Genomic DNA, 14,072 nt, shown 5'->3' with positions numbered 1-14,072 from the left:
GTCTATACTTATCCGGGCTGAGGGATACCTCAGTAGACGTGGGTTTGAATCCTCCCGATCTAGAATATATCAAAATTTTATAAAAATATCCAAAAACAGGATAATTTAATTTCGATTAACTTCCCCCACCATTCTTATCTGTGTCGGTTCCGGTTAGACACGGTCAGTTACGCTGCGTGAGGTCTATACTTATCCGGGCTGAGGGATACCTCAGTAGACGTGGGTTTGAATCCTCCCGATCTAGAATATATCAAAATTTTATAAAAATATCCAAAAACAGGATAATTTAATTTCGATTAACTTCTCCCACCATTCTTATCTGTGTCGGTTCCGGTTAGACACGGTCAGTTACGCTGCGTGAGGTCTATACTTATCCGGGCTGAGGGATACCTCAGTAGACGTGGGTTTGAATCCTCCCGATCTAGAATATATCAATATTTTATAAAAATATCCAAAAACAGGATAATTTAATTTCGATTAACTTCCCCCACCATTCTTATCTGTGTCGGTTCCGGTTAGACACGGTCAGTTACGCTGCGTGAGGTCTATACTTATCCGGGCTGAGGGATACCTCAGTAGACGTGGGTTTGAATCCTCCCGATCTAGAACATATCAAAATTTTATAAAAATATCCAAAAACAGGATAATTTAATTTCGATTAACTTCCCCCACCATTCTTATCTGTGTCGGTTCCGGTTAGACACGGTCAGTTACGCTGCGTGAGGTCTATACTTATCCGGGCTGAGGGATACCTCAGTAGACGTGGGTTTGAATCCTCCCGATCTAGAATATATCAAAATTTTATAAAAATATCCAAAAACAGGATAATTTAATTTCGATTAACTTCTCCCACCATTCTTATCTGTGTCGGTTCCGGTTAGACACGGTCAGTTACGCTGCGTGAGGTCTATACTTATCCGGGCTGAGGGATACCTCAGTAGACGTGGGTTTGAATCCTCCCGATCTAGAATATATCAAAATTTTATAAAAATATCCAAAAACAGGATAATTTAATTTCGATTAACTTCCCCCACCATTCTTATCTGTGTCGGTTCCGGTTAGACACGGTCAGTTACGCTGCGTGAGGTCTATACTTATCCGGGCTGAGGGATACCTCAGTAGACGCGGGTTTGACTCCTCCCGATCTAGAATATATCAAAATTTTATAAAAATATCCAAAAACAGGATAATTTCATTTCGATTAACTTCCCCCACCATTCTTTCTTGTGTCGGATCCTGTAAGACTCGGTCAGTTACGCTGCGAGCAGTCTTACCTACGGGCTGTGGGTTTACTCACGGTAGACGCGGGATTGAATCCTCCCGATCTAGAATATATCAGAAATTTCATAAAAAGTATTTTTAAAAAATTTTTTCTTTCTCACTTTTCAACTGACACCCTTTATAATTCTCACTTGTTTTCATATAAATCAAAAAATGCAACGATGAATGGATGAATCAAGGATTGAAGCGGCAACAAACTAGAAGCAACAATGGTCCTAGGTTGAAACCAGTTTGGACAGACAGCTCAATCTAAAATGACGAAGCGGGTATAGCAGAGAAGAAACGCCTCGAGGGGGAACTCTAGGGACAACACAGCGGTCAGAATGGAACTCCATATTTTTTCTGCGATCTACTGGAAATGTTCGACTTGCAACTAGGATAGACTTCAGGCAGAGTACATCGATTCTTTTCATCTTCCCTTAAGATTTGGCTGCGTTGCACTAGAATATGCTTCCTCCTGGTGACATCATGATCGTCCGAAAACGGTTATCATCGTTGTCCCAAATCTTAGCCATGTGAGATGAAGTTCCACAAGGAGCTATTGTCATAACACATAAAGTTGTAAGTTTAAATCTTTTTTTTTGAGGAACTCGGTTCCCAAAAACTGTTTTAAAAAAAAGTACTAAAAAAAACTTTAAAAAACTTTTTTAAAAAGTGTGCTTTTGATAAACGACTTCAACAAATCAAAGCAAAAAAAGCTTCGGAGAACAAATCAGACGGAAACGATGGGATGATGTGGGCGATGTTCAAAACAGCAGAAGAAGTTCCACGAGGAGCAATTGTGATATCACATAAAGTTGTAAGTTTAAATCTTTTTCGTGTGTTCCGTACTCAAATAACTTATTTTTAGATACCATATCCGTCGGTGCTTGTTGAAAAGGATGTTACGAGTATTGTGTTGGACCCGATGACGAAAGAAGTTCTGGGACAATTGTGCATGTTCGGGAGGTCGGAGGAAATAGGTTCGGGATGTGTCGCGAAACATTCATTCCTCGCTAGCGGATTAGCACTCGTTGATGGTGGACCGATTATAACAACCACTCTCCAACGTCTCATCCATAGACTCACGATCGATCGAAACTCCAAAAAACGAAAAGCCACAACGAATCATCAACTTTGTTTTATCGCACACTTTGAGCCTTCAGCTTTCATTTCAGAATTTATAGTGAATAATAATTGAAAAAGGAACAATTTTTCTGGGGCTTTTTGGGAAACTTCACAACTCTCTAAAAATTTAAAAATTTTATATGATTCACTAAGGACTCCAACTCCGAGTCCATCTTTGTCGAGAAGCTTTGAAATGACGTAGGCTGGGGAAAGCAAGAGTTGGTCCTTTGGATCCTGGAAACTTATCATTTTAGCGTTTTAATTACATACTGTTCTCTAATCTTACCTGTGCAACATACAAATAGTCTCTCAAATATGCCTTTGGCTTGAATCCGTTGGCGAGAGCGTATTCCTCAGTCATAATGAGAGCAGCAGATGTTCCGTCAGTCACATAAGATGCGTTGGCAGCGGTGACAGTTTCATGTGGCTTTACGAAGGCCGGCTTCAGAGTCGACAAGCGTTGGTGTGAAGAGACCGCAGGCGCGACGACAGCGACGATGACGATTGCAGGTCTAGGAATTGTCTGTGAGAGACTGTGAGCGAAAGCGAGCTTCTCGACAAAGATGGACTCGGAGTTGGAGTCCTTAGTGAAGCATATAAAATTTTAATTTTTAAAGAGTTGTGCTGTTTTGCACTTCAGCCACATCATCCGATTGTTTCCATTTGATGGATTTTCCAAAACTTTTTTTTTTGTGATTTCTCGAAGTCGTTTTACAAAAGCATACTTGGTGAGTCTTTTGGATTCGAGTTCCTCAATCAATCGGGCGCAAGAAGCATCATTTTGCAACGACGCCAGAAAGATTATCCGATGGAATCCGTTCCGTGTTGGGATCTTCTCGAAATCACGGAAGAAAGAACTTTGTGTCAGCGGGCTCATCATGAAAGCAAACAACCCTGACTGCTCTTTTGCTGTTTCAGTTGGTTCTTGTACCAGTCCCTCCTTGACAAGTTGACAATACATTTTTTTTTCTTTTGTGTGAATGATCTATCATGTCTTGACGCTGTTGCTCACTAATTCTAGACTTCAGAAATTTGAATAAATTCGTAGCTTGCTCTCTTTCAGTGAACTGTCCTTCTTTTCGGTTCAACTCATTTCTATACGAACACATGAGTAAAGTGAGCATTTCTGGTTGGCACCGGTGAAATTCGACATGAGAAACTCTGGTGGTTTTTATTCCTGGTCGGATATCTACCGTAGCCGAAGACAAATTCTCGAAATTTTCTGGCCCCACACAGTATACGTCAACAAGAATTCTGTGTTTCTTCTCTTCTTCGGTGAGCTTTCGGGACAAGAGCGAAGAGAATCGATGGGCCCCTTGCAAGATGACACATCTGTTAGCCTCGTCGTCGGGTATGGTGAGGACCGGTATCCCGCTGACATCTCCGTCGAACAACTTGTCTATTGGCATCTTGTTAAGAGAGTTGACCGTTTCTTCGTAGATGGGACGAAATACTCCTCCTCGATAGCTCATTGAAAAGAGATCTCCTAGTGTAGTTGGAACACGTGCGTGCTGAAATTAAAATTATTCATTCAATATATACTTTCATTCTATTTTTGTTTACAAAAGAATTACTGAAATACTAACCTCGAATGTGTGTTCGACCATCGGTTTTAGGTCAGACTCTTTATCCTCTTCTTTTTCTCTTCTTCTCTTTCCTCCTTTTTCTTCTTTTTCTCCTTCCTCTTTTTCTCCTTCTTCTTCGTCTTCTTCTTCTTCTTCTTCATACTCTTCTTCTGGTTCTTCTCTTTGTCCTTCTTCCCCTCCTCCTTCCTTTTCTTCTCCTTCTCCACTTTCTACTTCTTCTCTTCCTTCTCCACACATGACTTCGATAACTGGGTTCCAACGTACAGACTTCTGAAAATTTCCGAAAATCGACTTTTGTAAATTAGTTTCGCTTTGAAAGCATTCAAAGTCTCTCTCACCATTTTGAATTCGACTTATTTTTGAGCAGATGTTGATTTTGAAATTAGAAATAACTTTTTGGGCACGTCGGAAAGATTTATGGCAGATTACGTCATGCAACGTGGAATGTCACTCAATAAAAAAAGTTCAAAAACTCACGCGTGAAAAGATTTTTGTTATTCAAAGATTGAAAATTTTTGAAAGTTTATTACTGAAAAATACGGTTGGTATCAAGGGAAATATAATTTTTACTGCTCCCTATACCCTGTTTGACTCTTTTGTCTGCCAACTTTATCTTCTGGGATATTAGAGATTGTGAAGTAGGACTGAACAGCCTATTTTATCAATAGTTTATGTGCAACTCATATGGTGTGTCCAAAGTTGCTACACGACAAATCTGCGGTGTCCAAAGTTGATTTCTAGGTTTGTAGGTTTTGCAGGTTTCGCAGTTGAAAAATTAAGGATGAGCAATAACGCATAACTGCAAACCTGCAAATCTACAAATCAACTTTGGACACCGCAGATTTGTCGTTTTTGCTGTTTTGTAGCAACTTTGGACGCACCAATAGTATTACAAAAAAGAAAAGAAAATTATTTAATCCTTCTTCTCGAATGCCATACACACACTGTTGATACAGTATCGTTCGCCAGTTTTCTCCTTTGGCCCATCGTTGAATACGTGGCCGAGATGGGCGTCGCACTGAAAGAATTTATAGTCGAAAAGACTGATATTCTTCTAGATAACCTACCGTTTTGCATCGAACTTCAGTACGATTCATTCCATGAGATCGATCTTGAATTCTGACGATATTCGCATCTTTTCCAACTGATTCTGAGAATGCCGGCCATCCACATCCAGCCCAAAACTTTGCGTCCGAACTGAAAATAAAAAAATGACTTTTTTGAATAATTCAATAAAACTCACTTAAAAAGTTCAGAACCACAACAAAGACAAACATAACGCCCCTTCTCGAAATGATCATCGAATCCGCCAGTATGAGGTGATTCCGTTCCTGAAATACGTAGTAATGAACAGAAATTTTCGATAGAATGAGTGCCTACCAGACTCTCTTGCCACTCTATACACCTCATTCGGCAAAACTTTTTTCCAATCGCTTTGACTGATATTCTTCGGATTATTGTCTCCTCCAATCTTCGTAATTCCAACATCTTCCATTCCGAACTTTTTGGTTGTCATTGTTCGGAAAATCGAGAGAAATGTACGACGAAGAATCTGAAAAATTGGGGAGTTTTATCGGTAGAAAAATAACTTTGAGAGTTCAAAAACTAACGTTTAGTGAACGTCGGGCTAGAAAGTTTTGTTAAAAAAGAGGCGAAAGATACGAGAAAACGAGTTTCCCGTCCGACAAAATTTTCATCGATTTCGTCGCTATGACAACTCGTTTTTCTTTTTCCCGGAGCTCAAATTTATAATCATTTGGAAGAAACTGAATGACAAAATACAAGGAACTATAATAATAATGACAAACATATGACTGTATGAATCACAACGCCCCGATTCTTATCTCCGACACTCTCCTTCTCCTTTGCAAACTAGAACATTTCTAGATAGATGGAGTAATGGATAGCCATGTACGTATTGAATGAAATATCTGAAAAGAAATTATTAATGAGATTTATTTCATACCAGGTTAATTAAACAAAGAACACTTTTCGGTTCAATATAAAATGATTAATGTTAAGGCATAAAGTATTAATGGTGGGTATGACTGGGAGAATGTTCTGACAAATGAAGAAACCCGAACAGAGACTATTATATAGAACAAAAAATGCATATCGAATAAACAGTTTAGGATGGTTCGATCTTCGGAATTTGGAGGGGTTCAATTTTTGGAATTTGTAAAATTTCCACTTTTGGAACTTTGAGAGGAGACGAAGATTGGTCCGCGTCTCCTGGAGGCTCAATTTTTATTTGCTTATCCATGGCAAATGGACCGGAAGGAGTGCTAGAAGTGCTTGGTTCATTGTAATTCTGGTAAGCGGCGGACGATGTCCCAGCACGAAAATCATCCACGACAGAATCCAAGTTAGAATCCGAGAGTAGTGTCTCCTCTTCGAATTGGAAATTGTAACCAAGAGTGATAATTCTGTCACGGAACGCCATTCGGACTTCAACATCAGCATTATTGGCGTTTTCGAAGCTGCAATTTACATTTATTGTTTCTTTTTTAATATTGAAACTCACTCAAGCTGGCATCTGACACTTTCATTGATATGGTGACGTATCATATGAGAGAAGTAATCTCTGGCTCTTGGGAATCTCATGACACATCTTTGACAGTAATCCCGTTCGAGAAGATGCTTCTTTCCAATCAACTTTTTATTGTTGTAACCATAATAATCGAAGGATTTCAAGATGGCATGATGATGGTCTTGGTCTGAATAGAGACTGAAATATTTGAAACTTTTCTTGTGAACTTACAATGTTCGAACAACGAAGCAAACGTGTAGTGTGTTCCCTTCTTACACACTTTGCAGTATTTTGTAGCATTTTTCGAAAAGTCGAATGGTTTACGATCAACTGAAATGAGATTATTTAACATTTGTCGTATTTATCAGAAGCTAACCTATCTCCGGAGTCAAATCTTCTTCTTGAACCTCCTCACTCGAAGCCTCCTTTTTCTTTCCCTCCGCGAGAATCTTTTGTACGAGAAAAGCAACATCCGGATGCTCTTGTTTATTAGCTTCCGATACGATATCCTTCCATCTAGGCGGTCCTTCATTATTCTTCTTTCTCTTTCTTTTTGGTTCCGCTTCGCTTTTGATTTGTTTCTCTGGAGTTTCTCTTGAATCAACTTCACTCAATCTTCTTTCAGCTTTTTCGAATCGTTCAACTCGCTCAACCTTGTCAGCTGCGGCCTGTTGTTGCAATGCACGTTTCGCTTCCTCGATTCGTCGTCTCTCTTCATCTCTTTTCATCTTTTCGAGACGTTTCTCTTCGGCTCTTCTCATTCGATCAGCTGCGGCTTCTGCTTTTCTTCGCTGTTCCTCCACTGCCCTTTTCTGTCTTTCAGCTAACGATCTTCTCGATCTTTCCTCATCTCTCTTTCTTCGTTTGGTTGGTTTCTCCTCCTCATAAACGTAGTCCTCATCGTCTTCATCCGAATTTCTGTGTCTTGGTTCTCGAGACACTGGCGACGCGGGAACTGAAACTATTCAAGAGTTGAAAAATTGCGTAAGAGTTATTGGAGCAACATTCTGATCAAAACCAGCCTTTAATTTTAATCTAATTTCAGAATTTCTTCCGAAGTAAACTACCTTCTGAGAGTATTACTATTATACTCACCAACACTGGGCGAAATGGGAGAAAACTGGTGATGATAGTTCCCACATCGGGATCTCAACTCTCTTATTTCTCTCAACTGATTATCGATAGTTGTCGATAAAGTTGATATAATTTCGTCTTTTCTGTCATTTTTTGAGTGAAGAGCTGCCACATTTGCTTCCAACTGCTTCACTTTTTTCAGTAACGCTTTTTCATAATCAGTGTCCATTGAGAGGATATAAAGACGGAAAGCTTTAAAAAGACCACTGTAGCGTAACTTCAGAGGATAGCGACAAGCGAGAAGAGAACTAATGAAAACCGCTGAATATTGGGGACGGCGGTTGCGAAGTAATGAACAAGAATAACTGACACTGGGCGGAGAGTTCACATCGAAATCACTCCGCCTTCGTTCGAAATGGAAGGGCGTTTCGCTGTTTCTTAGAGGTAAACTCCGCCTCCTAGCTATTTTCAGAACAGCTGTTTGAATCATGAACCGACTGGAAAAAAGATTGATGGTTAACACTCATCATATTTTAGCAGACATGATTCAGCTGAATATTCAATAGTGAATCGGATCCTTTCCGAGTGGAAAAGAAAAGAAAAATTGAGCAAACAGTTTCAGGTTTACAAATTCGTTTACTTACGAGAGGAAGAAGTTTCTCGATCATCTCTTCCTTTTGTTTCACTCCATCTTAATCCCAGCGAATCCATCGTATGATCAGACCATAATTGATAAGATTGGGATAGCACTTCGTGCACTTTCAGCATGTGTAACTGATATTCCATTCGATCTGATGCAGTTTTTCCGCAGAAGTAGCAGAGATAATGATTCAAAGAGGCAGGATCAACACGAACATTATTCCGGTATCTTTTCTGAACGGAGTCATTCATCTTTCCCATTCTGGATGTGAAAATGTACGTGTTTGAGAAAGAAAACTGTAAAATATTTGAAAGGAAATCTAAATATTCAAATGGAAACAGATACCATTTGCCGAATAATTTAATAGAAAACTCAAAATACGATATTTTATTACGACTAATACAAGAGAGCGATATAACCAAAATCGGGCAAGAGCCTTTGTTTTTTTGGGGAAATGTGATCAGCAGGAACTACAACTTTGAATTGGGTTTACAGGGAAAGAGAGCACAAGGATGGGATGGAAATGGGGAAAGATTGGTGGGACGGGACCGGAGAGGCATGTACTGATGTTCGGTATATGAGACCCATATAGGTACGACGAGAGGAATGAAAACAAGATGATTTCTATATGTGACATGATGTGAATGACGATTTATGCAGATGATTCACGAATTTCGTCGCGAACTTGCATCAAAATCCACCCGAGTGCATTCTTTCCGTTGGCCACCAATGGCAAATACTTCACATTATCAGCAGTGACCTCTTTAGGATATTTGAGGCTCTGATTGACGTGGCGAGACACCCAGGTGCTAACGTATTTGGTGTTGGCACCGGCTGCGAAGTAGCTGTCACTGTAAAGTTTATCGTGAGTAAGAATGCGATAAATGTTGTATAAGTGATCTTATCGCCTTACTAACCCAAGGTATGTTTGAATAAGGATCTTGTCTCCAGTCTCCAAAAGTTTCGCTTTCAACTCTTCGTTTTGGTTGAACTTGTGTAGAATAACATGCTTCAGGACACCGATACTTTCTTTGTCTTTCCACTCAGAGATCTGGAAAAATAGTAATAAATGTTGATTATCTATAATGCAACGAACCAGTTTTGCCGGGATCTTCGCCTCCTTCAGAATGACTTTAGTTGATTTTTTGACCTCGAGTGGTGTCTCAGAAGCCTTGAGCTTAGCTGCAGTCTCTTGTCCGGCAAGAACATACAATTTGCATGCTTGATAATAGTGCTCGACTGAATTGTACTCGTTTCCGTCCACAACAACTGGCGCCGCGTAGAGAGCAGAGAGAAAATGATTTGGTCCGCTGAAGTAAACCACGTTCTCAGGGGATATCGCCATTTCGCGAGTGTCAATGTCAGCTGGAAGAGCAACGACTTCTTGTTTCTTCAAGTAGACTTTGTATGGACGCTTTCCGTTTGGCAAAACTGCGTTCTTGCCCTTGTTGTTCTTATTTCCATTCGGTTTCTTGTTGGCAGTCTTTGCAGACTCAGTGGGTTGGGAACTTGGTGCTGCCGTGTTGGTGTTGGAAGTGCCAGCACCAACAGAAACCGGCGACTGCGGAGTTGATCCATTTTTCTCTTGTTGCAGCTGTAAATTCTATTTAATGAATCAAAATGTTATTAACAATAAGTCTTACAATCTGTACATATTTTGGTCTTTGCTCCGGAAGTGCCGATGCTAGCGATTGAGTCTCTTGGAGACCGACAGCCGATTGCTTCTTGGTTTTGTCCATTTTGAAGTTCTAAAAATCTGTGACTCACGGGAACTTGAAGAGAAAGGGGGAAATTGAAAGATTGAAAGACGGATAAGGAACCGTTTGAAAACAAACAATTAGAGGAGAAAAGGTGAAAAATTAGAAGAAAAATTTTATAACCACATGACTATAACAAGAAAGAAAGAAACGATGAAGATAACAAATGAGACCTAATTATAGAACCAACTAAAACAGAAAAATCCTAAAAGATGAAAAACAACTTAATTGACTCCACCAAACTTTGCTTCAGGACTCTTCGCATTCGTGTACTGCTCCAAACTGCGCACCTCTTCTCTACGGATTGATCTCAACTTATTCTCAAAGTCCATTTCGAAATCTACCAGATTACCGGATTTGCAATACAAATCAAAGTCTGGAGAAATCAATCTCTTTATATCGTAAACAATATCCGGCGTCGGAAATGCAAACTCTCTAGAAAAAAAGGTGTCCCCGGGTTTTTAATTGAAAACGCAACTACTCACAAAACTATGACGGCAAGACCGATTTGCCACAAAATATTGGCTCCGGACACCTTGACGAAATCGAAAAACGCTTCTTTTCTGTTTTTGAACACTATCCGCTCACGATTTGGTAAGAATTTCCAATTTTTGTTGAGTAACCGCCGCGAGAATGAAAACATTCTGCAAAAATTGAATGAGTGCAATGGGCCGCTTTTTCAAAGCGAAAGAAGAATCTACGATCAAGAAAACTGCATTTAATCAATTTGGCAGGTAACAAGGTTCATTTCGTGACAGAAAACTTGGATTTTCACATAGACTTTGACGAGTAAAAGCAGAAAATGTTGAGATTAGCCACAAAAAAATTCAAAACCGATATGGCCGAGGTGCAAAAACTCGGCCACGTGAGTTCGGCTGCAAAGAAAAATAGAGGGAGTTCGAATCCTAATTTCCACCACTCGGAGTATAATTGAGCACAGGGTCTCGGGATGAGTAGTGAAAATAAACGCGCTCCGCTGAAATCAGCTAAAATTTTAGCGCGAAATTCAAAATAATATTTTTATTTTAAAACTTTATTTCTTTATTTAATAGAATTGATCTTGAAAATATGCGAGGCAGTCGAAAAACTGGCCAAAAATGCGGAAAAACAGACATAAATCGGCTCAAAAAGTGATCGATTAAGCTGCGTATCAAAGTGCCACAGTGAAACAGCGAATTGAAAAAATTAAAATTTGAATTTACCGCCAATGTCTAGTGGAGCGCATACGATTTCACTACTCACCCCTAGACCCTGTGATTGAGCATCGTGAGAATTATGACAATTCTTTTCCATAAATATTTGAGTTTTACATTTATAGCAAACCCTACTTTCACACATTTTACTTTCAACTTTCTTTGGTCATCATTTTTTCGAATAAACAGTAGACAGTAACTAGTATACTATATACGTTTACTCATTTTACGACTTTCAGATTCTTTTGAGATATGCAGATAAAGAAAATGATGATGATTTCTAATAAGAGTATACAGTGTACTTCCCAGATGTGAAGATGCTCTAATTATCATCATGATGACAAATCGAGACGCTGGAATAAGTGGGCGGAGTCAATCTAGATTGAAGGTATAAAAGGATTGAGAATATCCTCAGAAATCACCCATTCATCTGATTCCAACTCATCATGAATACCTCTGTTCTCTTCGTCTTTCTCTGCCTTATTCCTCTCTCACAATCTGCTGGATTTCTCAATTTCAAATTGACTGCCGATCGAGATTGTCTTCTTCATTTGGAGCATTTCTCATCTGAATATTCTGAAACTGTACGTCTTCTGGCATATGAAACTCGTTCATTACACATCTATTTCCCTTCAATCAATCCTCCACAAATCTCAATTGACTTTCAAATTCTTCATCATTTCTCTGGTGATTCTCTTTCCCAAGTCATTTCTCAACAATTCAAATTGGATAATAATGGACAATGGCAATCACGAGTTATCGATTCGGACTCTGTTATTCTTTCTATTCAATACACTGTAAGGTATCGACTGGATTCAACGGACTGATAATTCTCACTTTCAATGTCTGCGTCTCCACGCGCACTTCTATCTCTCACCCTTTGTTATTGTCACACCATTTGACCTCTCCCGTTTGCCCTACGCCCGCGGGCGCCAATGTCTCCCGCCCCCACACCAGTATATAAGGCCGGGCGAAAGCTCATTCAAGGCCGATCTTCTTGATCCCACCTTTGTTGCCTTTTACTCACTCTTGTATCCTTTATCCCCGCGCCCCTTTATCTGTAATCGTGATTAATAGACTAATAAACCTTTAGTAAAGCGCATAACTGTTTACTTTAGTTGCATAAACACATAATCGTTACTGGTAGCAGCGAGTTGCGTCTCAATTTTGAGACGTTTAAACACCCACCCACCCCGCTTTTTATCGATTTTTAGTGCGCACGGGCTTTTACTTCCCTTTTTCTAGTTAACAGGAGGGCCCGCCTGTAGTTTTAGGTTAGTAATTGTAGGATTTCATTAGTATTTTAGGTAAAATTTAACATTTTGGGTTTCATTTAGGTTATTGGGAAGCGCGACTGTAAGAACCGTCTTCACCGGTTAAAGTAGGAACTGCTGGGGTTGCCTAATTTCGTGAGCTCACATTCGTCGCATTCCCTACTTCCCCTCTTAACAAAATTGTTAATGCATTACAATTTTTCGGCCCGTTTAAACTCGTTATCGTTTCTCTGTCCGGTTATTCCCGCCGGCAGAGCTCCCCCTCGGTTATCCCGTTTCAGCTGGTACGAAGCACATTTGGTACTTCGACGCGCAAACGACAATCTGGCATCGTCAACAGCCAAGGAATAGTTCAACGACAAAGAACATCTGCACAACTGCACGCAGTCACACAAAAGGTAAATTTAATCGAGGTCCTGGTACAGAGTAGTGCGGGAAGTTTGATAATGGGATGACCACCGCGTCATCTCTCAAACGAACCCCACAACTCTCAGGCCTCGCAGTTTCAATCTGTAACTGAGTGTGAAAGCATTCTCCACAACTAAAACCATTGCATTTCTGTTGTCGCGAGATAGCAGAAAGTGATGAGCCAATTTTTCCATTCGCGATGGTCGTCGAAGTACAGCTGATCGGATGAAAAGTGAAGATATTTGCTCCGCTTCAGAGCATGAAGTAAGGTGAGAACAGCAAGCCTGTATACACAAGCCCCTCAAAGCAGGGATGGTCCGCAAGGTCGACACGGACATAGCGAGGTGAGAACAGCATCGTGACTGTGTCCGCTCCCCCTATAGTCACTAGGGATGACTTGCCGTAGGTGCAAGGCAGAGACAGCGCTCGGACGCGAGCATGGAAGTGGTATGTACAGAAGATTCGCGTACATACACCCCCTTCGCGGTCAAGGGATGGTCAGTAAGCAGAAAAATAGTAAGTTTAGCCCCTACGCAGGCTAGGGATGGTATCAGAAGCCTCCAACAGGAGCAGCAAGAAGTTTGGAGACAGGTAGAAGGAAGAAACCTGTAAATTTAGCCCTTTTGCACAGGGAAAACCACGCCAGAAGTGGGTTTTCAACGAAGTAGACGCGAAATGGTCATCAGTTTCCGCTCAAGGAAGCATTTCGTCGTCGAAGTTGTTCACCGGACGCAACATCACTGTCCAATCACGGAAAACATCTGAAAAGTCTGCGGCGTTCTCTCAAAACCCCAGATTTCCAGTTATCGGCAGAGGAATTCACCGAAAATCGATGGAGTACAGTAAAAACTTATTTTCAGGTTACTGTAGTAAAGGCACACGTGCGGCGGCCGTCGACGGGTCTCAACACGAGAGCGCGCGCGACGCGAGCCGCGTCGCCCACAGTCGACGTAAACAACAACAAAACGTCATTTCGTCATTTTCGAAACTTCGCCGACGCCGTTTTGTCGCATTTTTGCTCCTTTTTGTCGATGTTTTCGCGTTTCAGATGCTTTAAGAAATTTTTCGCAAGCGTTTCAGCAATTTTTAGCAACAAAATGCTGTCAAAATTGTAGAATTTGCCTATAAAGACACCAAATTCGTCTTGGCCTAAAATTTTCCTCATTTTGTTGTTAACATTCGTCGATTTCAGCCTATTTCCGTTCGTTTTCGTCTTAAATCG

At 40.4% G+C, this 14,072-nt stretch overlaps 6 protein-coding genes across 6 annotated transcripts; 1 reads left to right on the top strand and 5 right to left on the bottom strand.

Moving 5' to 3' along the window:
• Positions 1 to 1,721: 1,721 nt before the first annotated feature.
• GCK72_009319 (uncharacterized protein) lies at positions 1,722 to 4,211 on the bottom strand (the record flags this gene model as incomplete). The annotated part of the gene is made up of 6 exons (XM_053727318.1): positions 1,722 to 1,819; positions 2,538 to 2,622; positions 2,675 to 2,900; positions 3,114 to 3,328; positions 3,582 to 3,899; positions 3,975 to 4,211. 6 exons carry the CDS (start codon positions 4,209 to 4,211, stop codon positions 1,722 to 1,724), a joined length of 1,179 nt encoding a protein of 392 aa, XP_053586895.1.
• Positions 2,012 to 2,461, top strand: GCK72_009320 (uncharacterized protein; the record flags this gene model as incomplete). Its single annotated transcript, XM_053727319.1, has 2 exons — positions 2,012 to 2,080; positions 2,132 to 2,461. 2 exons carry the CDS (start codon positions 2,012 to 2,014, stop codon positions 2,459 to 2,461), a joined length of 399 nt encoding a protein of 132 aa, XP_053586896.1.
• Positions 4,212 to 4,887: 676 nt separating the features above from the next.
• GCK72_009318 (uncharacterized protein) lies at positions 4,888 to 5,490 on the bottom strand (the record flags this gene model as incomplete). The annotated part of the gene is made up of 4 exons (XM_053727317.1): positions 4,888 to 4,992; positions 5,042 to 5,171; positions 5,218 to 5,305; positions 5,355 to 5,490. 4 exons carry the CDS (start codon positions 5,488 to 5,490, stop codon positions 4,888 to 4,890), a joined length of 459 nt encoding a protein of 152 aa, XP_053586894.1.
• Positions 5,491 to 6,102: 612 nt separating this feature from the next.
• Positions 6,103 to 8,478, bottom strand: GCK72_009317 (uncharacterized protein; the record flags this gene model as incomplete). Its single annotated transcript, XM_053727316.1, has 6 exons — positions 6,103 to 6,454; positions 6,499 to 6,691; positions 6,736 to 6,834; positions 6,881 to 7,459; positions 7,600 to 7,899; positions 8,223 to 8,478. The coding sequence occupies 6 exons, from the start codon at positions 8,476 to 8,478 to the stop codon at positions 6,103 to 6,105; spliced, it is 1,779 nt and encodes a 592-aa protein (XP_053586893.1).
• Positions 8,479 to 8,870: 392 nt separating this feature from the next.
• Positions 8,871 to 9,957, bottom strand: GCK72_009316 (uncharacterized protein; the record flags this gene model as incomplete). Its single annotated transcript, XM_053727315.1, has 4 exons — positions 8,871 to 9,069; positions 9,136 to 9,269; positions 9,315 to 9,812; positions 9,862 to 9,957. 4 exons carry the CDS (start codon positions 9,955 to 9,957, stop codon positions 8,871 to 8,873), a joined length of 927 nt encoding a protein of 308 aa, XP_053586892.1.
• Positions 9,958 to 10,199: 242 nt separating this feature from the next.
• On the bottom strand, positions 10,200 to 10,618 carry GCK72_009315 (uncharacterized protein; the record flags this gene model as incomplete). Its single annotated transcript, XM_003098172.2, has 2 exons — positions 10,200 to 10,410; positions 10,461 to 10,618. 2 exons carry the CDS (start codon positions 10,616 to 10,618, stop codon positions 10,200 to 10,202), a joined length of 369 nt encoding a protein of 122 aa, XP_003098220.2.
• Between the last annotated feature and the right edge of the window lie 3,454 nt (positions 10,619 to 14,072).

Source organism: Caenorhabditis remanei, chromosome III (genome assembly GCF_010183535.1).
Source record: "Caenorhabditis remanei strain PX506 chromosome III, whole genome shotgun sequence".
Lineage (NCBI taxonomy): Eukaryota > Metazoa > Nematoda > Chromadorea > Rhabditida > Rhabditidae > Caenorhabditis > Caenorhabditis remanei.
This window is presented reverse-complemented; position numbering and strand designations above follow the sequence as displayed.